At 36.4% G+C, this 21,365-nt stretch overlaps 1 protein-coding gene across 2 annotated transcripts in view; it reads left to right on the top strand.

Annotated features, from left to right (window-relative positions):
* LOC145695081 (arginase, hepatic-like) overlaps positions 1-21,365 on the top strand; it is a 69,768-nt gene that overhangs the window by 15,375 nt on the left and 33,028 nt on the right. For both annotated transcript variants that reach the window (XM_081771959.1, XM_081771958.1), the window contains exon 2: positions 9,890-9,962. In XM_081771959.1, the coding sequence (XP_081628085.1) occupies positions 9,890-9,962 (73 nt within the window). The remainder of the gene's footprint in view (positions 1-9,889; positions 9,963-21,365) is intronic.

Below are 21,365 nucleotides of genomic sequence, written 5' to 3' on the forward strand. Positions count from 1 at the left end.
TCTTAGAAACGCATAGTTCTATGTTTTACGAACTTAATTGTAGGTATGAATAGTATCCGACAGAGATGGAGTGGGTCATTGGGTCGGTGGGTCAAGTTTTCTGAGTGGGTCAGTGGGTCTTGGGTCAACAGCATGTGACCCACTGTGACCCACCACCCACTGTGACCCACCACCCACCGTGACCCACTGCGACCCACTGTGACCCACCACCCACCGTGACCCACTGCGACCCACCACCCACCATGACTCACTGCGACCTACCGACTCAGTATGATCTACCAACCCTCTTTGCTCACTGCATGGTAGACAGTATCTTCTGAAGACTGGTAAATTTGTCTTCGTTTTACTTTCAAGACCTTCATTTCCCTTCCTTTTCCACTTGTTTCTGTCTACTTACCTGAGGTGAGTATATCTAACCAAGTGAAAAAAGAACTTCAGGCACTTTTGGATATTGATATTTTTAATAGTAATAATAGCAATAGGACTTACACTACAACTTGGCTTTCGAGACCTGTGAGTTTTTTGAGCTAACTACTGGAAAAAAATACATTTTTGAATCTCTGTAATATATAAATTATTATATAAAAATATGAATGTAACTATGTGTGCCTGATCATCACGGTCAAATTGCAAAGTCAAATGAAATTACTTTTGGTATATATTTAGGCCTTAATCCAAATTGGGATGTTATATTGCTTTTATTATAATGCATAATATCCTAAGGAGGTAGTGAGTATCCGAATTTTTGCGAAAAATAAATGAGTATCTCGCAAGCCATTAAACTTACGGAGCTGAAATTCAGTGTATTAACTATTTATTAAAAATAAACAGAATGTGTCCTAGCATTTTTTAAAAATTCTCCTTTATGTGGGATGGGAGGCCACTTTCTATATGTGGAAAAATTGGTAGTGAGTTGGTTTGTAAAAATGATCGAAAACGATCGATGTTATTTAAGAAAAAAATCAGAAACAAAATCAATACAGTGCTTTGCTTCATATATCCATTGCTTTCTGCTATAATAATTGCTGAAGCTTATGTTTATTATATGGAGCGCTTACAGCACAGGGCAATCAACCCATAAAGTTGTGAAAAAAATAGGCATACAATTTGTACTGTGAGCTTAATTACACGGAAATTTGAAGTTTGAATTGTACGCATAATTGTGTGGAAAATTTTACACTTTTTTCCCTTTACGTTGGTCTACTTACTTTGATTTGGAACTTTGAAATTTCATCCTTTTTTCCACTGAAAAGTATTGATAATTCAACAAGGAAATAATTATACTATGATAATTTAATTGAAATTCATCGTAATTTGGCATATGGCAAACAGCAGTGTGGTAATTGAAGTTGAAGAAGGAGGGAAATTTCCATTCACCTCTGAAGGCTTTCCAGGAACCTCGTTCTCTTTCGCTTTCTAGACGGGGGAGGGAACTTGGTAATGGTATCAAACCTTCATGTGTAATTACAAAAATTAAATTTATAATCAAATAAGAAATCATCAGTTTATCAGGCTTTAATTGATAATTTATTCACAAGATTCCCTATCAAAGGCGTGGTAGATGAAGTTTCTGTTCTACATGGGTCGACATTGCCAACTGACATGGTCGATATGGAAAAGACGTTGTATGGTGATAGAGAGATGATGCTTCTTGCTATTTATTTCAAACCTGACCAAGAAAAATCGTTATCAGACTTAAGTCTAACAAGTAGATTGTCAATGAGAAGTTGCAGAAATCGGGTAGAAGTATTATCAATTTCCACAACAGAGTGCGAACGGGGATTTCCCCTTATGAATTTACAGATGACTGATATTAGAAATAGACTAAGTGCTCAAACATTGTCTAACTTGTTGCTCATCAATGTTAATGGCCCACCGCTAGACATGCTCAAAGTAGACGAGCTAGTTAATCCTTGGCTGAAGGATGGACATCATTCCACTGCGGATGATTTACCGCCAAAAAGTTACCAACAGGAAATAAATCCGATTTCAGATTTGTTTTAAGGTGGAAAATTACGAATTACGGAAAATGTATACTTGTATTACTAATGGCTTATTTGTGTTATTCAAGTTTGTACCTAATTTTTAGTAAGTCTCTTCTTTGGGTAAATACTTTGAATGAATATTCATAATAATTGCAATTATGCATATTTGTAACTTAAATTTAACGTGGTGTTTTAGTGATTACAGTGGGCGCGGTGGCTCAGTGGTAGAGCGTTCACCTCTGGCGCTTGGGGTCCCGGGTTCGATCCCAGCCCCCGCCAAGTGAACTTTGTGATGGACAAACACCGTGCTCGTGGGTTTTCTCGGGGTTCTCCCGTTTCCTCCCACTTTCTTCATTCCACCATTTCACTCATCTCTCATCATCACCGTCTCCTTTAGCCTAACCGGCATAACCGTGGGACGTAAAACTCAAAGATTTCATTTCATTTCATTTAGTGATTACACAAATTACAATTATGAGCATACTTTATGGAAATGCTCTCACATAGGGTACCCGAACACCTTTATACCCTATGAACAACTGATTTTTCAAGTCTTTTGTGAGAAAAATACTGTGAACTGAGAAACCATAACCTTTTCCATATTGTTCAGGGGTATTTTCCTGCGAATAGAAGTTTCTTGTGGAATGCGTTCAGAAATTAACACTTGCAAGAATACTCTCTTAGTACAAGTATATTTTAGGCACAAACTAATTTCCCCCCACCTCGAACTGTTTCAATTTCCTCACTGACAAACACTTTACCATTTTATATCGCAAAGGTCAGATCCACCGTTATTGTAACAGTGTGCTTGAGCGGTTGACTAGAAATTCAAACTCCGATTAGTGACAATTTCACAGTCTTGTTTTATTACAAGTATAAACTCTTTAGTCAGTTCAGAAGAGGCCCTGGATCGTGTTCAGAGTTGATGACGATGGATTTTGGTGAGTCAGAGTAGGTCAAAGTGGATGAGAGTGTTTCATGGTGGGTGGTGGGTCAGAGTGGGTCACGGCGGGTGGTGGGTGATGGTGGGTCACAGTGGGTGGTGGGTCATGGTGGGTCGTGGGTCAGAGTGGGTCATGGTGGGTGGTGGGTCAGTGGGTCGTGGGTCACGGTGGGTGGTGGGTAGTGGGTCGTGGGTCAAGTTTTCATTGACCCACGCCAACTCTGGACGACAAAAGTTTAGAAATACTTCAATTTTGCCTATTTTCGTTTTCCTTACCTGAGTGTGCAAATGAACGTTTTCCATACGGAAGTTGCATGTGTTGTTAGAATAAAGTTTGCACTTGATATTTAACTAGTTTTCAGTTTCTACTCCAAATCCTATTAAATTTATTTTGAAACACTCTCAAGTGTCCGATACTACCCGATCCTACTCTATTCAACTTTTATTTAGCAGTATGAATAGCAGGCCCGTGCTGGCCCACCGGGACATGTCCCGGTGCGCCGTCCGAGTTATTATTGATAAAGAACCTGGGCGCCCTTTACGTATGTGTTATTATTGATCATGATAAGTACAGTGCGATCTTTACATAAGACGCCTTTGCGAAAACATCAAAGATAAATTGTTTCATTTATTCTTCTGTATGGCACAGTTCTGTACCATGAATACATATTGTTACTTTTGGTAAAGAACTCATGAAGGGTACAGTGCACCCTTTGCAAAGGCGCCCTTGCGAAACCACATCAAAGATAAACGGTTTCATTTTTGTGTGTGGCATACTTCTGTACAATGAATGCATATTGTTGGTAAAGAACCCGTGAAAGGTTCAGTGCGCCCTTTACGTAAGGTGCCCTTGTTATGTAATTATTCCTGTGTGTTTTAGAGCAGTATTGGAATAATCAATGCCTATTGTATTTCTAAAATATAGTTATATTGATTTATTAGTATGTATATTTAGCTTCATTTTGTTTGACAAAAAATTCTTACAAAAACTAAAAACCGTTTCTCTAGTAAAGAAGTTTTCACAGTTTAGCTATTTATGTTATTAAATAAACTTTGCGTTTTAATACATAAAATGGAGCCAGTATATATACAGGGTGTAACTGAATTAACATAAACTTTAGGAGTTGACTCCTGACACGGATATAAAACGAAAAGTATACACCAACTTGGGTGTAAAAAGGCCTCCTTTTGGCGCTTTGATCACATGAAAATTTGTCGGAAAAATGTAAGAACAGCCATAACTCAACAATAAAACATCGCATCGAAGTCGGGTAAAAGAGAATGTCCATTATTTTTAGTCGTAAATCCCATTAGTGTACATTCGGATATAATGCAGTGGCGACGCAAGGGTGCCTCCCAAAGAAACTACAGTATTCTTTCGACTATTTTATCAAACGTTGAATGAGGGCAATGAACAACAATCAAGTACAAGATTTCAGCATCGTTCAAATGAAGACACTTAGAATTCGAAAGAAAGAGAGATACACATGTGTGATTAACCTATTTCGACTCAGCACAGAATAAACTCTCGGAAGAATAATATAAACGAAAAAGAAGTCTTTAACGTATCACAGTTATATCTTCTAGGCTATTGATAACGGATGATAAATAAACGGCTTTCTGTCCAAGTTACGAGTGTGTGAAAATGGAAAAAATAACTTTGACACAGATTAGGTTTAAAATTACTGTGCATAGGACAGTCAGGCGGCATATAAAGAAACATAACTGTCCTATGCACAGTAATTTTAAACCTAATCTGTGTCAAAGTTATTTTTTCCATTTTCACACACTCATAACTTGGACAGAAAGCCGTTCATTTATCATCCGTTATCAATAGCCTAGAAGATATAACTGTGATACGTTAAAGACTTCTTTTTCGTTTATATTATTCTCCCGAGAGTTTATTCTGTGCTGAGACGAAATAGGTTAATCACACATATGTATCTCTCTTTCTTGATTTTGTCACTGGCGGAACATTTTTTTTTAAGAAGAAAATTGTTTCTAAACACATGCAACAAATGGTGGAAAATATTTTTTCGACGTAATCTATGTACTATGGAGGTGGATGAAATGCCTACACGGAGGAAAGAGAATGTGGCACTTTTGCTTAGACGTAGCAGCACTTACAGAATTATCGTCCCTTCTGTGCCCCTTGCGAGTGTTTCGCGGAAGGCTGTATTGCAGTTTTGATGTGGAATGGCATAAATTACCGTGGCTGTGTTATAATAGGCATCTGACGCAACTTGTGAGTGATATACAGAGTCCGATGCTCTGATGTTACGTATGGAATTGCTGTGCAACAGGATAGGAAGTGTTGTGTACAACGGTAGAGTGTTGTGTTCAGGTATTCACGGTCGTGTAAAACTGTAGACGTTGGTGTTTAAGTAAAATTAATTTTGTTAATCTATATTTGCCTGCAAATGGCAGATTACCCTATCCACGAGCTGGCAGATATGCACCTTATTTATGGAAAGGCAAGGGGAAATATTTCAGCGGCAAGGCGTTTATATCGTAACCGTCTCTCTCATAGGAGAGTAACTTTCCCTATATTTTTTTCCACGCCTCCATATTCGCCTTGCCGCCATTAGGGTCTCTTCAATTTCCAATGCGTGAAGTCGGAGAAAATCGCACCATGTGAACAGTTGAATTTGAAGACAGCCTACTGAGAATGATCAGACCATCCTGAAACTAGCAGTAGCTATGTGTAGGGCGTAAAAATCCACACACAACTTTAGTGAACTATCAGCAGAGTGATTTAGTGTGAGCGCGCGGTGCAGTATAATGGAAAATTTTGTGGTAGGGTCTTATTTATTACCGGCCTGCCTGTGTGGGAGTACGTATAATTTATTTTTACGTAATGTTCTCCCAAAATTGTTAGAACATGTGCCCTTGAACATAAGACAGCATATGTGATTCCAGCATGACAGTGCACCTGCATATTTTGACAGGTATATGCAGACCTACTTAAATGAAACATTCTCAGATAGTTGGATTGGGAGAGATTGACCTGTGTTATGACCACCTCTTTCACCCTATCTCACGCCCCTTGATTTCTTATTTGGGGCGTTATGAAACGCCTTTTTTATGCAACACTAGCCACGACAGCTGAAGAATTTGCTGCTCGAGTTAGCATAGCTGTTAGCATAGTTCGAAATTTCAGGTGTGTTTGACCGCACACGGAAAAATTTGCTTCGCCAATGTCATCTTTGCAATGCGATCAACGGTTGACAACATCAGGCTGTGAACTGTTATTCTTCACAGCTATTTCGTGCACACGTACTGCATTGCCCAAATACTGTATAAGGTACTTCTGAGTGTTTCACAATTATCCTCCTTTGTACGAAACAGAATAAATCGGAAGTTCTGTATTTCTTTGTATAATTGTGCAACACGCGCAACAGGTTGTGTTTCGTTCAGTTTCATTGCTTCTATGCTCGGAATTATAATCTTCCACGGAATTACGTATTACCAGGAGGAAACCTTTTAATGCAGCCTACTTTTGTCCAAACTGTATTCACGTAATTTGTGAAAAATCACTGTTATCATGTCAGGGATCACTTGATCTCTCATTCATCATACATGATCTTTGCTTCCTGATTGTCGTTATAAACCTAATCTGGTTCAAAGTTATTTTTTCCATTTTCACACACTCGTAACTTGGACAGGAAGTCGTTCATTTATCATCCGTTACCATTAGTCTATAAGATGTAATTGTGATACGTTAAAGTCTTCTTTTCATTTAAATCCTTTTTCCGAGAGTTTATTCTGTGCTGAGACAAAACAGTTCAATCACGCATGTGTATCTCTCTTTCTTTCGAATTCTGTGTTCTAATTTGAACGATGTACTATTACTTTTGATTGTTGAAATCTTGTAGGTATACTTGATTATTGTTCATTGCCCTCATTCAACGTTTGATAAAATAGTCGAAGGAATACTCCAGTTTCTTTGGGAGTCACTCTTGCACCGCCACTGCACTACATCCAATTGTACACTAATAGAATCTACGACTAAAAATAATGGACTTTCCGTTTTGCACGATTTCGTTCCGACATTTTGTTCTCGAGTGTGGCTGCTGTTGCATTTTCTCAAAAATTTTCGGGTGGTCATAGCTTAGAGGCATTTCTACACCCAGGTTGGTCTATACTTTCTATACTTTTCGTTTTATCTCCGGTGTCAGGAATCACCTCCCGATGTTTAGTATATTAATTAAGTTACGGTGTATATATATATATATCCATTCACGTTTGTATGGGCGCCCTTTTGATAGACACTTGTCCACCGCCCTCGTTAGTGACCCAGCACGGGCCTGATGAATAGGAAGTCAGAGTTGTGTGTTCATCGCATATTCGTTATATTGACGTAAATGATATCGAGAGAACCGTGACGACGAACGTGCGTTAGGAACAAAACATATATGTGTTGTTACACAACGAAATAATTGTTGAAGTGAATCGAAATTCAGTTGCTCTTTAGTCTTCTTCTTGTTTCTAAATACATAATAGTAAAAAAAAAAAAAAATAGATATTTAGATTTGTACTTTTATGCATGACATAGGTTTTAAGCGGCCATCTTGGATTCAAAGTAGCCATAGATTTTCAATTAAGCTTTTGTTTATATTTTGACCCGCCGCCATTTTGCACAGGTTGTTGTAGAAAGTCGAGACTTGTTCTATCTTCTTTTATTTAACAACAGCTTTTAAACGATGTACTACTAACCCCTCTTGCCATTTGAAACTTTTTAGTTGGACCCAACTTGGGACCCTGTGGGGGTCCTGGAACAAGACGTTTTAACTTAAATCGTTTATCACACTTCCTTTCCTGTTTTCAGATTTGTCTCACCGTTTCCGATTTATAGGAGTGACCATGAGCTTTTCAATTAGGTTTTTGTTTACATTTTGACCCACCGCCATTTTACACAGGGTTGTCATAGAGAGTCGAGACTTACTCCATTTTCTTTAATTTTACAACACCTTTCAAACGATGTGCTACTTAACCCCTCTTGCTATTTGAACATTTTGAGTTGGACCAGGGAGTGGAAAGGTGTACAAGAAGTTGATAGGAATTGATCCGCTCAGCCTGATACGTTAGTCTACTACTTACCACTGAACTACTGTTTGTGAAAATTGAAGCGTCAAGAACAAATAACGGGAAAACGTCCAAATTCATAGAATTTGCATGTATGATATGACGTCTGAACGAATACACTTTCAGTATTATAGTATACACATGGGCTCAGCAGCATTCTCGGTTCAATATTGAGAATAATGCGAGAGGGCAGCTTAAGCAGCACACAAGTAGTGGAACATAGAAAATGAACAGAAAACATGTGGGAAAGTGACACTATGCCTCGCCAACTTCAAAAGGCATGATATAAACAGACAATTGCGTTTAAACAGACTGCATAATCGGCCTACAGGAAAACTGCTTTTCGTACTGCAACTGCTGCATGTGTAAGCATGCCGCAATGACAGTGATGCATGTATGGAAACCAAAGATAAAAGAGTACTGTACTCATAATGAACCGTCCAATGTGATTACAGCGCGAACTAACATACACTTTATCTAGTTCATGGTGAAGAACGGTGTAGTGTCGCTATAATGTTCGTTCGACGCTGGAGCATAATGAAAGCTGTAAATTTGTTTCTAAAGGCTTAACTGGCAGCACACACATTTTTACGTTAGGTTCCATTGATCAAGAATCCTAAACGCCTCAGGGTAGAATGGACACATGAGATGCTGAGAGGCAAATTGTTGTGTTTCTGATGGACAAGACCCTATTCAATCTGACCTCAGTGATAGTCGTGCACACGTTGGATTCTATCGTGGTAAGCGAATCTGTCATTTTCCAAACAAGAGGAATGGTGATATAACTAGTGCACCATTTGGCACAACATGCAATCTTGATTGCTACACACTGAAGCAATGTTACCAGTATCCGCTATATGATGGAAGTTCTACAGCCAAATATATATACTTCTTACGACAACTCCTGATACCTGGATAATGCCTAGCTTCACGTATTCTCGGATATGTAAACTTTTTTCAAGGAATGACGAGTGCCGCTACTTCTCTGGGCTACGTCATCGTCTGACACATTGTCCATCGACATAAGATATCGATATATTGTCCATCGACATATTGTGTGGCATAAGATTGGTCGGCGCCCTGTTCGTCACGGTCCTCCAGTGTCGTTGTCTTGAAGACTCGCATTAGACTTGGTAGGAGATCCCTCAGGAATACATGCATGTTTCCAGAGCCGCAAAATTTGAACCAGTTTTTGTCACACTCCAGTCTGGATATTTCTTGGAGCACAGTCTCCAGCTCAGGTAGAGGCGAATGAAGTGGAAATCGACACCGAACCCTGTTTTGCGAAACTGCTGACACAGGCTCGATGCTATTAAGTTAAATCTGTAGACTAGGTGAGACAGCGAAGATGTTGAACCTCTTCAACATGATCTTGAAGCCACTCTTGAGCAGAACCAGTAAGTGAATGGGACCATTATCATCCAGGAATATGGCATTTCCGTCTAGAAAGAAAGTTTGCGCTATTGGTTACCCAAGGATTTTCTATATACTGCTTCTGTGACTCGACCATGCATTGTGAGAAAGGGAGCTGTCTGACATAATAGCATAGATCCCCAGACCATAATAGAGCCGCCCCCGTGTTTGACAGTCGGGGATACAGAATCCATCGTATGCTTCAGTATATCTTCACTATACAAACACGCGTCCAGAAGTGGGATAGAGACTAAAGAGTAATTTGACCTTTAAAAAAACACGTTGCCAGTCCTCCAACTTCCATTTTCTGTGAACATTGCACCATGCACGTTACCTCTGTACATTTGTGCCATTTATTAGGGCTTGGCAGTAACAACACGCTCATGGATGTCCATTGTGTTGGTATCGTCTTCAACAATCTTGGTCTACTAATGTATTATTTCGTTGTTCTGTGTTCTTTCAGAAAGACAAGGGTGTGGCCTGTTCACCTCAAGCTCTTCGAAAAGCTGGACTTATTGAAAGCTTGCAAGCTGTAGGTATGTATAATACTTAATATTATTCCTTAGTAATAAATGTTGGTTCTCATCTCCTACTTAGATTAATCACAAAATTTTACAGTATTTTGGGGGTATAATAAAATATGTGGAAACATGAGATATACTGTATATACCAATTAATAGATCTCATTTACACGAAGAAACTGATATGGATAAGTGTAAATCTTCATGCGCAATTTTTGAGAAAAACGAATCTGGTGTAAACTTGAAAGTTTATGCTGTACGAATAATCATGCTCCTTATTACAATGAAACTTATACTAAACCATACTCTCATCAAGTTTTCCATTATGGCGCTAATAGAACGAGAATACAGATGATTAATGAGATATTGCGCAAAGTTATTATGATTAGCTCTGAAATATTAGTTTTTGTTTAACTATAATATAGTTTAAAAATGAAATATACGCATATATCGACCGTCAGATAACATCGAGTTGAACTATGGTATATAAATATTTGAAAGTAAATTCTTATTCACAGTTTTAAAGAAAAACGAATTTTTATGACACTAAAAAGTATGTTGTTCATTGTCAAATAACTGATAGTCTTTTCTCTTAATTCTCTACCCGAACATGTTATTTATTTATTTATGTGTTGTAGATACAAAAAATCGACTTTAACTAGCACATTGTATCTATTGGTTTGTCTGAACGGTGACGTACAGCACGCCGTGTTCACAAACCAAAATCAACTGTTGAACGATGTTTCAACGTTAAGACTCGATCAAGTGGTGGATAAACTAGATATAACCTTGAACAGTCAATTTCCGAGGTTTAACTTCGTTAATCTTGGTTCGCCTATAGTACTACTGAAATATACTGATCTCATATTTTCAATGCTAGAAGAAAATCCTTGAACTACGTTCAAGTTAGAAAGTTCAATTTTTGAACTCGTTTACATGAACGCTCATTTGAACTTCGTTGGTGCACACGGTCATTAATAAAGTCCAGATTTGTAATTAATCTATTAGAATAATTATCGAGTAAGTTAATCAGTTTAAAATTGTGTTATTTTTTAATTAAACAATTAAATTTTTCAGAGCTTAATTTTAAATTGATAATCGTTAAAATAAAATATGATCAACGTGACGATTAAAAGATTGATTGTTTTTTTCCTCCTTAAGAACTATGTAAAGTAAATATTTTTCAGATTTATGATACTGATAAATATTATTTTAATTTTAATTAGCTGAATCTGCGCTCTCTACACCATTCATATATCATCATATATCATCATTCATATATGAGCATAAATCTCTTTGTTATTCCGCACATCTGTACATGTCCCTGTATAGACACAAGTGAAAGACGGCTTAATGAAAATTGGCAAGAGATACCATAAAGGGAAGATTTTTTTCGATTACTTTTTCAACATCTCGCACCGTCTGCAAGATTTGAGCCTACTTTCGGTTGGAGTTTTTAATTCATGTATGATCAGTATTTTCTTTCTTCTTGAATGCAGTATGTAATAATCAAATACATTACACATACAATTAATTATAATGTCAGTGATATATTGTGTTCATTGGGCAAAACACTCCAAACAATAAAGATTCAACTTAGTGTGCAGAAATGGTTGGTTATCCTTCGTTTTTTATTATCATTTGGCCATGAAACACACCTGAGAGGTATACAACCCCCATATACAATTATGTGGTGTTGGAATGTATAATGCATAGGATATGATGTTTCAGTTTTTTTCTAATTTCAACACTTCCAGTGTATCCGTAAAAATGTAATAAAGAAATAATGGCCATGTGTTTTAAATATTGAATTAGAACTGAACAATCTACATAAAATTTAGAATCGATCAGTGAAAACATCATCTTTCTAGAGCCTCTAGTTTCCGAAATCTCATTGTCGAAAGGATTGGCCACAAACATATAAACGTCCACAAACGTATAGTTTAAAAGAACTCCAAATATGGCAGCATAATTCATTTGCATTGATTTTGGAAAAATCTTATTAAAATCCAAAGGCTTTGCACAATAATTAAAAAAGAAAACTTTCTAAAAAAAAGTCTATTTAAATAATTTATTTAAAGTACACATACTTTAAAACATTTGTCTTTGTTAAACGTGAAATCACAAATAACCGTAAATCAAAGGTTTGAAATCCAAAGTTATAGGTTGGAGCTCAGGCGTTTGTCTTATACTTCGAACCTAACTTCTCTTGTAGTAAGTTACTGTACTAAGCTGTGATCAAGTATTGCAAACGTACTTGTGAGAACAGTACAGATACTCTACTTAGAAGTCTGACAGAAGATCCTCATCTTCTGGAGGGTTTTACCTTAAATTTTGAAGGACATTGTTGTTTCCACGCTCTGACCAACTGTTTCGTTGCTTTGCTTGGGCTGTACCCCTTATCCGAATAGGGTTCTTTTCACCCGTATAAATATACCTTATGCGGTGCACATTCTTTATTGCACCATGCATAAGCTTCCAGCATTAGTTCAAGGTCCTACACCTAAACCCGTGACGGATGCCAAGCGAGATCCCCGAAGTAATCGGCGTAGCCGGCAGTTATCGGAGGGTAGTCTAGAGTCTGTTGAGAAGAGATCCCGCTCTCGTACTCCTACCTTTCTCAAATGTCCAGAAGATCCAGAACCGATGCAGACCACCGCATCAAATCCTACCACGTCCACTGTTGCTATGCAACAATCATATGCAGCCACCCTTGCTCGACCAAAACTATATTCATTTCTTCTGACCATTTCGATTCCAAGTATAGTAACACTCGCCATATCTTTAACCAAATCATCAAATACCTATCACGAGCCAGTATTCACCAGATTGTCTTCACCAGGGGTGGTGTCATTATCAAGTCCGAAGATGAACATTTTGGTACAACACTTCGTAATAAGGCGAGTTACGAAATTTTCGGTAAAGCTGCACAATTATCGAAGCTTCTAGATAGAATCAAGCAAAATCCTCCACCTCCTAGAACACCCATGATGTCGGTTGTTATTAGAGGAGTGTTACCGGAAATAACTGATGAAGAAGTGCTTGAGGAATTAAAGGCTGAGGGAATTGAGATGTCAAAATGTATTCGTATCAAAAACAATAACGGATCAACATACATGATACGAGTTCTGACCACTTCCCAATCTGCCATTGATACCTTGTTACAAGAGGGCGCGTTTATCTTTAAAAAGCGTCACAGGGTAGAACCATCTCGTACTAACCTACCTCTTCCAGTCCGGTGCGAGCGGTGTCAAGTATACAATCAACATGTGACTGCTAAATGTCCTAATGTTGCAAAATGTGGATACTGTACTGGCAATCATGAGACCAAAGACTGTCCGAATACATTAAAACCTCCACAATGTTCTACTTGTTCAAGTGACAAACATCCGACATATAGCTATAAATGTAAAGCTAAACCGCCAGCCAATCCGGATCATCCTGAGACCGCTCCGTACCACAGATTCAACCGTGCCTGTATCGCAATCTATTACATCTCCATTAATTGTTGAAAACTTTCTTTGATACAAGTAGTAGTGGTCCCGTTATGGCCAGCCGAGTCAGCAAAATTTTTTGTGACGTCATAGGTCAAAGGTCAATGACCTTGGCCCGGGGTCAATGACCTAGGGGTACCTAGGACCACCCCCTCTAAATTTTGGCAGGGGTACCTTGGCCCACCCCCTAAATTTTGGCAGGGGTACATAGGACCACCCCCCTTAAATTTTGGAAATTGCCAAATCTAAAAATTTGGTATGGTAGCCTAGGACCATAGTATGTACCTCTATCAGTATTGGGTGTCTATGTCGTTCCCTTTCATGGGTAAAAAATTGCCAAAAATTGAATTTTCGGAGGTTTTTGACCTAATTTATCTCCTTGGATGAGGTGTTTTTACCCTATATGGCTATATGGGCGTATACAGGGGTCCATTAGCTTTCATAACGTATGGGTATATTAATGCACCCCTTGAAAAATTTGGGAGGGGTACCTTGGCCCACCCCTTCATTTTTAGAAATTGCCCAATTTAAACATTGGGTATTATAGTACAGGACCCTAATATGTATCATGATAAATTTGGGTGGTCCACCTCGTCCCCTTTTAGGGGTACAAAATTGCCAAAAATATAAACGTAAGCAATACGTTATACCACGTGTTTGGTTTTCGGCCTAATTTATCTCCTTGGATGAGGTCCTATTACCTTATATAGTTATATGGGCGTATACAGGGTTACATTCCCTTTCATAAGACATGGGTATATTAATGCACCCCTTGAAAAATTTGGGAGGGGTACCATGGCCCACCCCTTAAATTTTGGAAATTGCCAAATCTAAAAATTGGGTGTGGTAGCCTAGGACCATAGTATGTACCTCTATCAGTATTGGGGGTTTATGTCGTTCCCTTTCATGTGTAAAAAAATTGCCAAAAATTCAAATTTCGGGGGTTTTTGACCTAATTTATCCCCTTTGATGAAGTGTTATTACCCTATATGGTTATATGGGCGTATACAGGGGTCCATTAGCTTTCATAACATATGGGTATATTAATGCACCCCTTGAAAAATTTGGGAGGGGTACCTTGGCCCACCCCTTAAGTTTTGGAAATTGCCCAATTTAAACATTGGGTATTATAGTACAGGACCCTAATATGTATCATGATAAATTTGGGTGGTCCACCTTGTTCCCTTCTAGGGGTACACAATTGCCAAAATATAAACGTAAGCAATACGTTGTACCACGTGTTTGGTTTAGACCTAAGTTATCCCCTTGGATGAGGTCCTATTACCTTATATTGTTATATGGGCGTATACAGGGTTCCATTCCCTTTCATAAGATATGGGTATTTTGTGCACCCCGGGAGGGGTACCTTAGCCCACCCTTAAATTTTGAAAATTGCCCAATTTCAACATTTGGTATTATAGTACTGGACCCTAACATGTATTATGATAAATTTGGGTGGTCCACCTCGTTCCCTTTTAGGGGTACAAAATTGCCAAAATATAAACGTAAGCAATACGTTATACCACGTGTTTGGTTTTTTGAACTAATTTATCTCCTTGGATAAGGTCCTATTACCTTATATGGTTATATGGTTATGTATAGGGGTTTATTTCCTTTCATAAGACATAGGTACATTTGTGCACCCCGGGAGGGGTACCTTGGCCCACCCCTTAAATTTTGGAAATTGCCCAATTTAAACATTTGGTATTATAGTACTGGACCCTAACATGTATTATGATAAATTTGGGTGGTCCACCTCGTTCCCTTTTAGGGGTACAAAATTGCCAAAAATATAAACGTAAGCAATACGTTGTACCACGTGTTTGGTATTTTGGCCCAATTTATCCCGTTTGATGTAGTCTTATTACCTTATATGATTATATGGTTATGTATAGGAGTTTATTCCCTATCATAAGACATAGGTACATTTGTGCACTCTGGGAGGGGTACCTTGGCCCACCCCTTAAATTTTAGAAATTGCTCATTTTATATATTTGGTATTATAGTACTGGACCCTAACATGTATTACTATAAATTTGGGTGGTTCATCTCGTTCCCTTTCACGGGTACGAAATTGCCAAATTTTAGTACAACCACGTGTTTCGTTTTTTGACCTAATTTATTCCCTTGGATGAGGTCCTATTACCTTATATGGTTATAATGTCATGTATAGGGGTCTATTTCTTATCATAAGACATAGGTACATTGATGCACCCCGGGAGGGGTACCAATGCCAACCCCCTTAAATTTTGGAAATTTTTCAATTTAAGCATTCGCTATCATAGTACATGACCTCAATATGTATCATGATAAATTTGGGTGGTCCACCTTGTTCCCTTTCATGGGTAAAAAAATTGCCAAAATATAAACATAATCAATATGTTGCATCACGTGTTTGGTTTTTGGCCCAATTTATTCTGTTTGATGTGATCTTATTACCGTATATGGTTATATGGTCATGTATATAGGTTCATTTCCTATCATAAGACATGGGTACATTGATGCATCCTTTAAAAATTTGGGAGGGGTATCTTGGCTCATCCACTCGGTTTTAGAAATTGTTTAATATAATCATTTGGTATCATAGTACAGGTCTCCAATATGTACCACTATAAATTTGGATGGTCCACATCGTTCCCTTTTCATAGGTAAAGAACTACCAAAAATCAAATTTCGGAGGTTATTGACCCCTATTTAGCATGTTATATGGATATGTACAGAGGTTTATTACCTTTATATGTTTATGTTCCCTTTTAAATTTGGGAATTATCAAATAACAAAATTCGGTAAACGTTTTCTAAGCCCATTGTAGATGTTGATGTTCCTCTTATGGTCAAATATTCAAAATTTAAATGTTATTGACCGGCTTTATTATTGAATAAGTACAGGATTTATTACTTTTTCATAAGACACAGGTGTATTTGTGTACCAATCTTAAATTTTGGAAGGGGTACATTTCTTATTGTCGTATCAATAATTGGTAATTGTTCTTAAAATTGGATAGTATCTTATTCATTGGGTAAATCATTATGATCACGTGATCAGTTATTGACCTATGATGGGATTAGGAGTCCAGGACATTGGTACATTGAAACTTTGTAGGATAATTTGATAATGCGTCATTGGTTTTGATTATTCCCGCCAAATATAAACGTAAGCAAGACGTTGTACCACGTGATTGTCCTTGATGAGGTAGTGTACAGGGATTCATTTCCTTTGTTGTGGTACTTCTTAAGTTTGAGTACACACACACACTTCTAGAAAACAGTTGGTTCTACTCAGGTAAACAATTGACGGACATTATTGACCTTATTGAACATATAATGATATGATTAACTCTAAGACTTAGGTATATCAAGAGAAGTATTCTTTAAATTTGGGAATGGTGATAAACAGAATTTTAACATAAGGTGCGAAATTTGAAACAATACATTGAACTTTAGTCACAGCTCATAGTCTAAGATCATTGGTGGTGATTGATTTGAAATCTGATAGCTAACCTTATTGAATCTTATGACTCATAGACGAAAGGCAATACATGCTACAACACTGGCAAAGTTATTGTTAATGCAATTTGATTGGTTGATCACTATCTTTCGTGCAATGTGATTGGTTGATGATTTTCAAATCTTTGCTGTATTCAGTTTTAAGTTTTGTTTAACATTTAAAAATCTTGGTTTCGTTCAACATTTTGCACTCACTGATAAATATGATCAAAACCGTTTATTTGTTAATCGAATAGTTAAAAACCGGATAAAGTTTGACGGTTAACCGTGAAACGTAAAAATTTTTTAGTTTGAAATTTTTTTGCTTGAAATTTTTTTTGTTTTGAAAATTTTTTCGTTTCCAAATTTTTTTGTTTCAAATTTTTGTTTGAAATTTTTTCGTTTGAAATTTTTGTTTGAAAAAATTTTTTCTTTAAAATTTTTTCGTTTGAAATTTTTCGTTTCCAAAATTTTTTTCTGTTTAAAAAATTTTTGTTTGAACAGTTTTGTTTGGAAAATTTTGTTTCAAATTTTTTTTTGAAAATTTTTGTTTGAAAGTTTGGTTTGACATTTTTAAAAGTTTGTGCACTCATTAGTAAAGAACTGGAACTGTTAGAACTAAAACCTCTGGCAATATTGTGGTGCAATAGTACACGTCAGAACATGATAATGCAACGTCATCCGTTTTGCATCATATATAAGTATCGTTCGAGTTAGTATTCATGATAACATCATCATGGCTACTTGTCTGCAGTTTCTAAACACACGTGATGTGATGAAATCATTTACCAAGATTACTGATTTACAACAGAATGTACCTCATAGAATCTTAGCTAGCCAAAAAATCCCTACAAAGTTTGGATTAAGAATCGTAGTGAAGCTTGAAAATGATAAGAATATAATTTTACCAGCAAGATATTTACCCATGGAAGCATCAAAACAAGAAGAACTGCTGCGTTTCTTAAATACTGGATCTGTATCTTTATGTTACAAAGGATTCTTGGGTCGAAGTCATCAATTTGAATTTAGTACACAGCCAGATTCGTCAGCAAATCATGAATCAGCACATTAGACGTAGTTGTATGAATTTGGTTGGTCGGCATGACGTCAGTAACTGTGATGAAATCATGAATTCAAACGTCAGCACATTCGACATCAGCAATAACTATAAACCAGCAAATACAGTGTCATCCCACGAAATCATTTGAGCAAGTGCTTTTCAGGAAGAAAGATGTGTACTTCTAACGATAAAGAGTTCATCTTCGCAAGCTATTATCCAATAAACAAAACATGTGATGATTGGTATCAGTGCTAGAACATTTGAACCAGTGATTCGATTGGGCAAAGCAGAACAATTTGGTGTACAACTGACCTGTGAAGAATGGCACGAATCGACCAAATGAACGATTATTTTCATGATGAGCTAAATGTGACCATAGTCAAATCATTAGGCTCAAATCATGAAGTGGTGCTGCGTACAGTCCTCGAAGAGAAGATGGTGCTGTTACGTAAAAAGAGTACATTCCATGTCCCTCGCAACATGGTGTATCTAACACAAACGGAATGGAACAAATTTATCAGCGTATTTCAGTGTGTTAAACATGCAGTGGAAGTGTGCAACAAAACAAGTATATTCTTGAAAAAGTACTATTTTGAAAAATGTGTTATGCATATTGTACAACATGTATCTAGATATTGTGATGGTTGTCAACATCGTTCGTGGGTGCATACCTGTATTGATAAACAGTTTATTTGTGATCAAATGGACATTGAGTTTCCACCAATTGATATTGCAATAGACCTTAAAAGACTTCAACTGGAATTAAAATTATATGCTAAAGACAAACTAGTGCAAGAAGTTCAAAATACATTGTATCGACAATATCCAGAACCACTATCTAGTATGGATGTATGTGGAGTGTAATAAAATGATCCATTTCAATGAATTGTGTTTTTTCATTTCACGTACAACCCCAGGTTCTGACGTGTACTATTGCACCACAATGTTGTCAAAGGTTTTTGTTCTAAACAGTTCCGGTTCTTTACTAATGAGTGCACAAACTTTTAAAAATGTCAAACCAAACTTTGAAACAAAAATTTAGAACAAAAAATCTTTGAAACAAAATTTTGAAACGAAAAAAATTCAAACAAAAAATTTCAAACGAAAAAAATTCAAACAAAATTTTCCAAACAAAATTTTGAAACAAAAAATTTCAAACAAAAAATTTGGAAACGAAAAATTTCAAACAAAAATTTTAAACAAAATTTTGAAACGAAAAAATTTCAAACGAAAAATTTTTAAACAAAAAATTTCAAACGAAAAAATTCAAACAAAATTTTGAAGCGAAAAAAAATTTCAAACAAAATTTTGAAACAAAAAAATTTCAAACAAAAAATTTGGAAACGAAAAATTTCAAACAAAAATTTTAAACAAAATTTTCGAACAAAAATTTTCAAACAAAAAAATTTCAAACGAAAAAATTTTCAAACAAAAATTTCAAACGAAAAAAAAATTTGAAAAAAAAATTTGGAAACGAAAAAATTTTCAAAACAAAAAAATTTCAAGCAAAAAAATTTCAAACTAAAAAATTTTTACGTTTCACGGTTAACCGTCAAACTTTATCCGGTTTTTAACTATTCGATTAACAAATAAACGGTTTTGATCATATTTATCAGTGAGTGCAAAATGTTGAACGAAACCAAGATTTTTAAATGTTAAACAAAACTTAAAACTGAATACAGCAAAGATTTGAAAATCATCAACCAATCACATTGCACGAAAGATAGTGATCAACCAATCAGATTGCAGGAAAGATAGTGATCAACCAATCAAATTGCATTAACAATAACTTTGCCAGTGTTGTAGCATGTATTGCCTTTCGTCTATGAGTCATAAGATTCAATAAGGTTAGCTATCAGATTTCAAATCAATCACCACCAATGATCTTAGACTATGAGCTGTGACTAAAGTTCAATGTATTGTTTCAAATTTCGCACCTTATGTTAAAATTCTGTTTATCACCATTCCCAAATTTAAAGAATACTTCTCTTGATATACCTAAGTCTTAGAGTTAATCATATCATTATATGTTCAATAAGGTCAATAATGTCCGTCAATTGTTTACCTGAGTAGAACCAACTGTTTTCTAGAAGTGTGTGTGTGTACTCAAACTTAAGAAGTACCACAACAAAGGAAATGAATCCCTGTACACTACCTCATCAAGGACAATCACGTGGTACAACGTCTTGCTTACGTTTATATTTGGCGGGAATAATCAAAACCAATGACGCATTATCAAATTATCCTACAAAGTTTCAATGTACCAATGTCCTGGACTCCTAATCCCATCATAGGTCAATAACTGATCACGTGATCATAATGATTTACCCAATGAATAAGATACTATCCAATTTTAAGAACAATTACCAATTATTGATACGACAATAAGAAATGTACCCCTTCCAAAATTTAAGATTGGTACACAAATACACCTGTGTCTTATGAAAAAGTAATAAATCCTGTACTTATTCAATAATAAAGCCGGTCAATAACATTTAAATTTTGAATATTTGACCATAAGAGGAACATCAACATCTACAATGGGCTTAGAAAACGTTTACCGAATTTTGTTATTTGATAATTCCCAAATTTAAAAGGGAACATAAACATATAAAGGTAATAAACCTCTGTACATATCCATATAACATGCTAAATAGGGGTCAATAACCTCCGAAATTTGATTTTTGGTAGTTCTTTACCTATGAAAAGGGAACGATGTGGACCATCCAAATTTATAGTGGTACATATTGGAGACCTGTACTATGATACCAAATGATTATATTAAACAATTTCTAAAACCGAGTGGATGAGCCAAGATACCCCTCCCAAATTTTTAAAGGATGCATCAATGTACCCATGTCTTATGATAGGAAATGAACCTATATACATGACCATATAACCATATACGGTAATAAGATCACATCAAACAGAATAAATTGGGCCAAAAACCAAACACGTGATGCAACATATTGATTATGTTTATATTTTGGCAATTTTTTTACCCATGAAAGGGAACAAGGTGGACCACCCAAATTTATCATGATACATATTGAGGTCATGTACTATGATAGCGAATGCTTAAATTGAAAAATTTCCAAAATTTAAGGGGGTTGGCATTGGTACCCCTCCCGGGGTGCATCAATGTACCTATGTCTTATGATAAGAAATAGACCCCTATACATGACATTATAACCATATAAGGTAATAGGACCTCATCCAAGGGAATAAATTAGGTCAAAAAACGAAACACGTGGTTGTACTAAAATTTGGCAATTTCGTACCCGTGAAAGGGAACGAGATGAACCACCCAAATTTATAGTAATACATGTTAGGGTCCAGTACTATAATACCAAATATATAAAATGAGCAATTTCTAAAA

Source organism: Thermobia domestica, chromosome 9, assembly GCF_964235325.1.
Source record: "Thermobia domestica chromosome 9, izTheDome1.hap1.1, whole genome shotgun sequence".
NCBI classification, from domain to species: Eukaryota; Metazoa; Arthropoda; class Insecta; order Zygentoma; family Lepismatidae; genus Thermobia; species Thermobia domestica.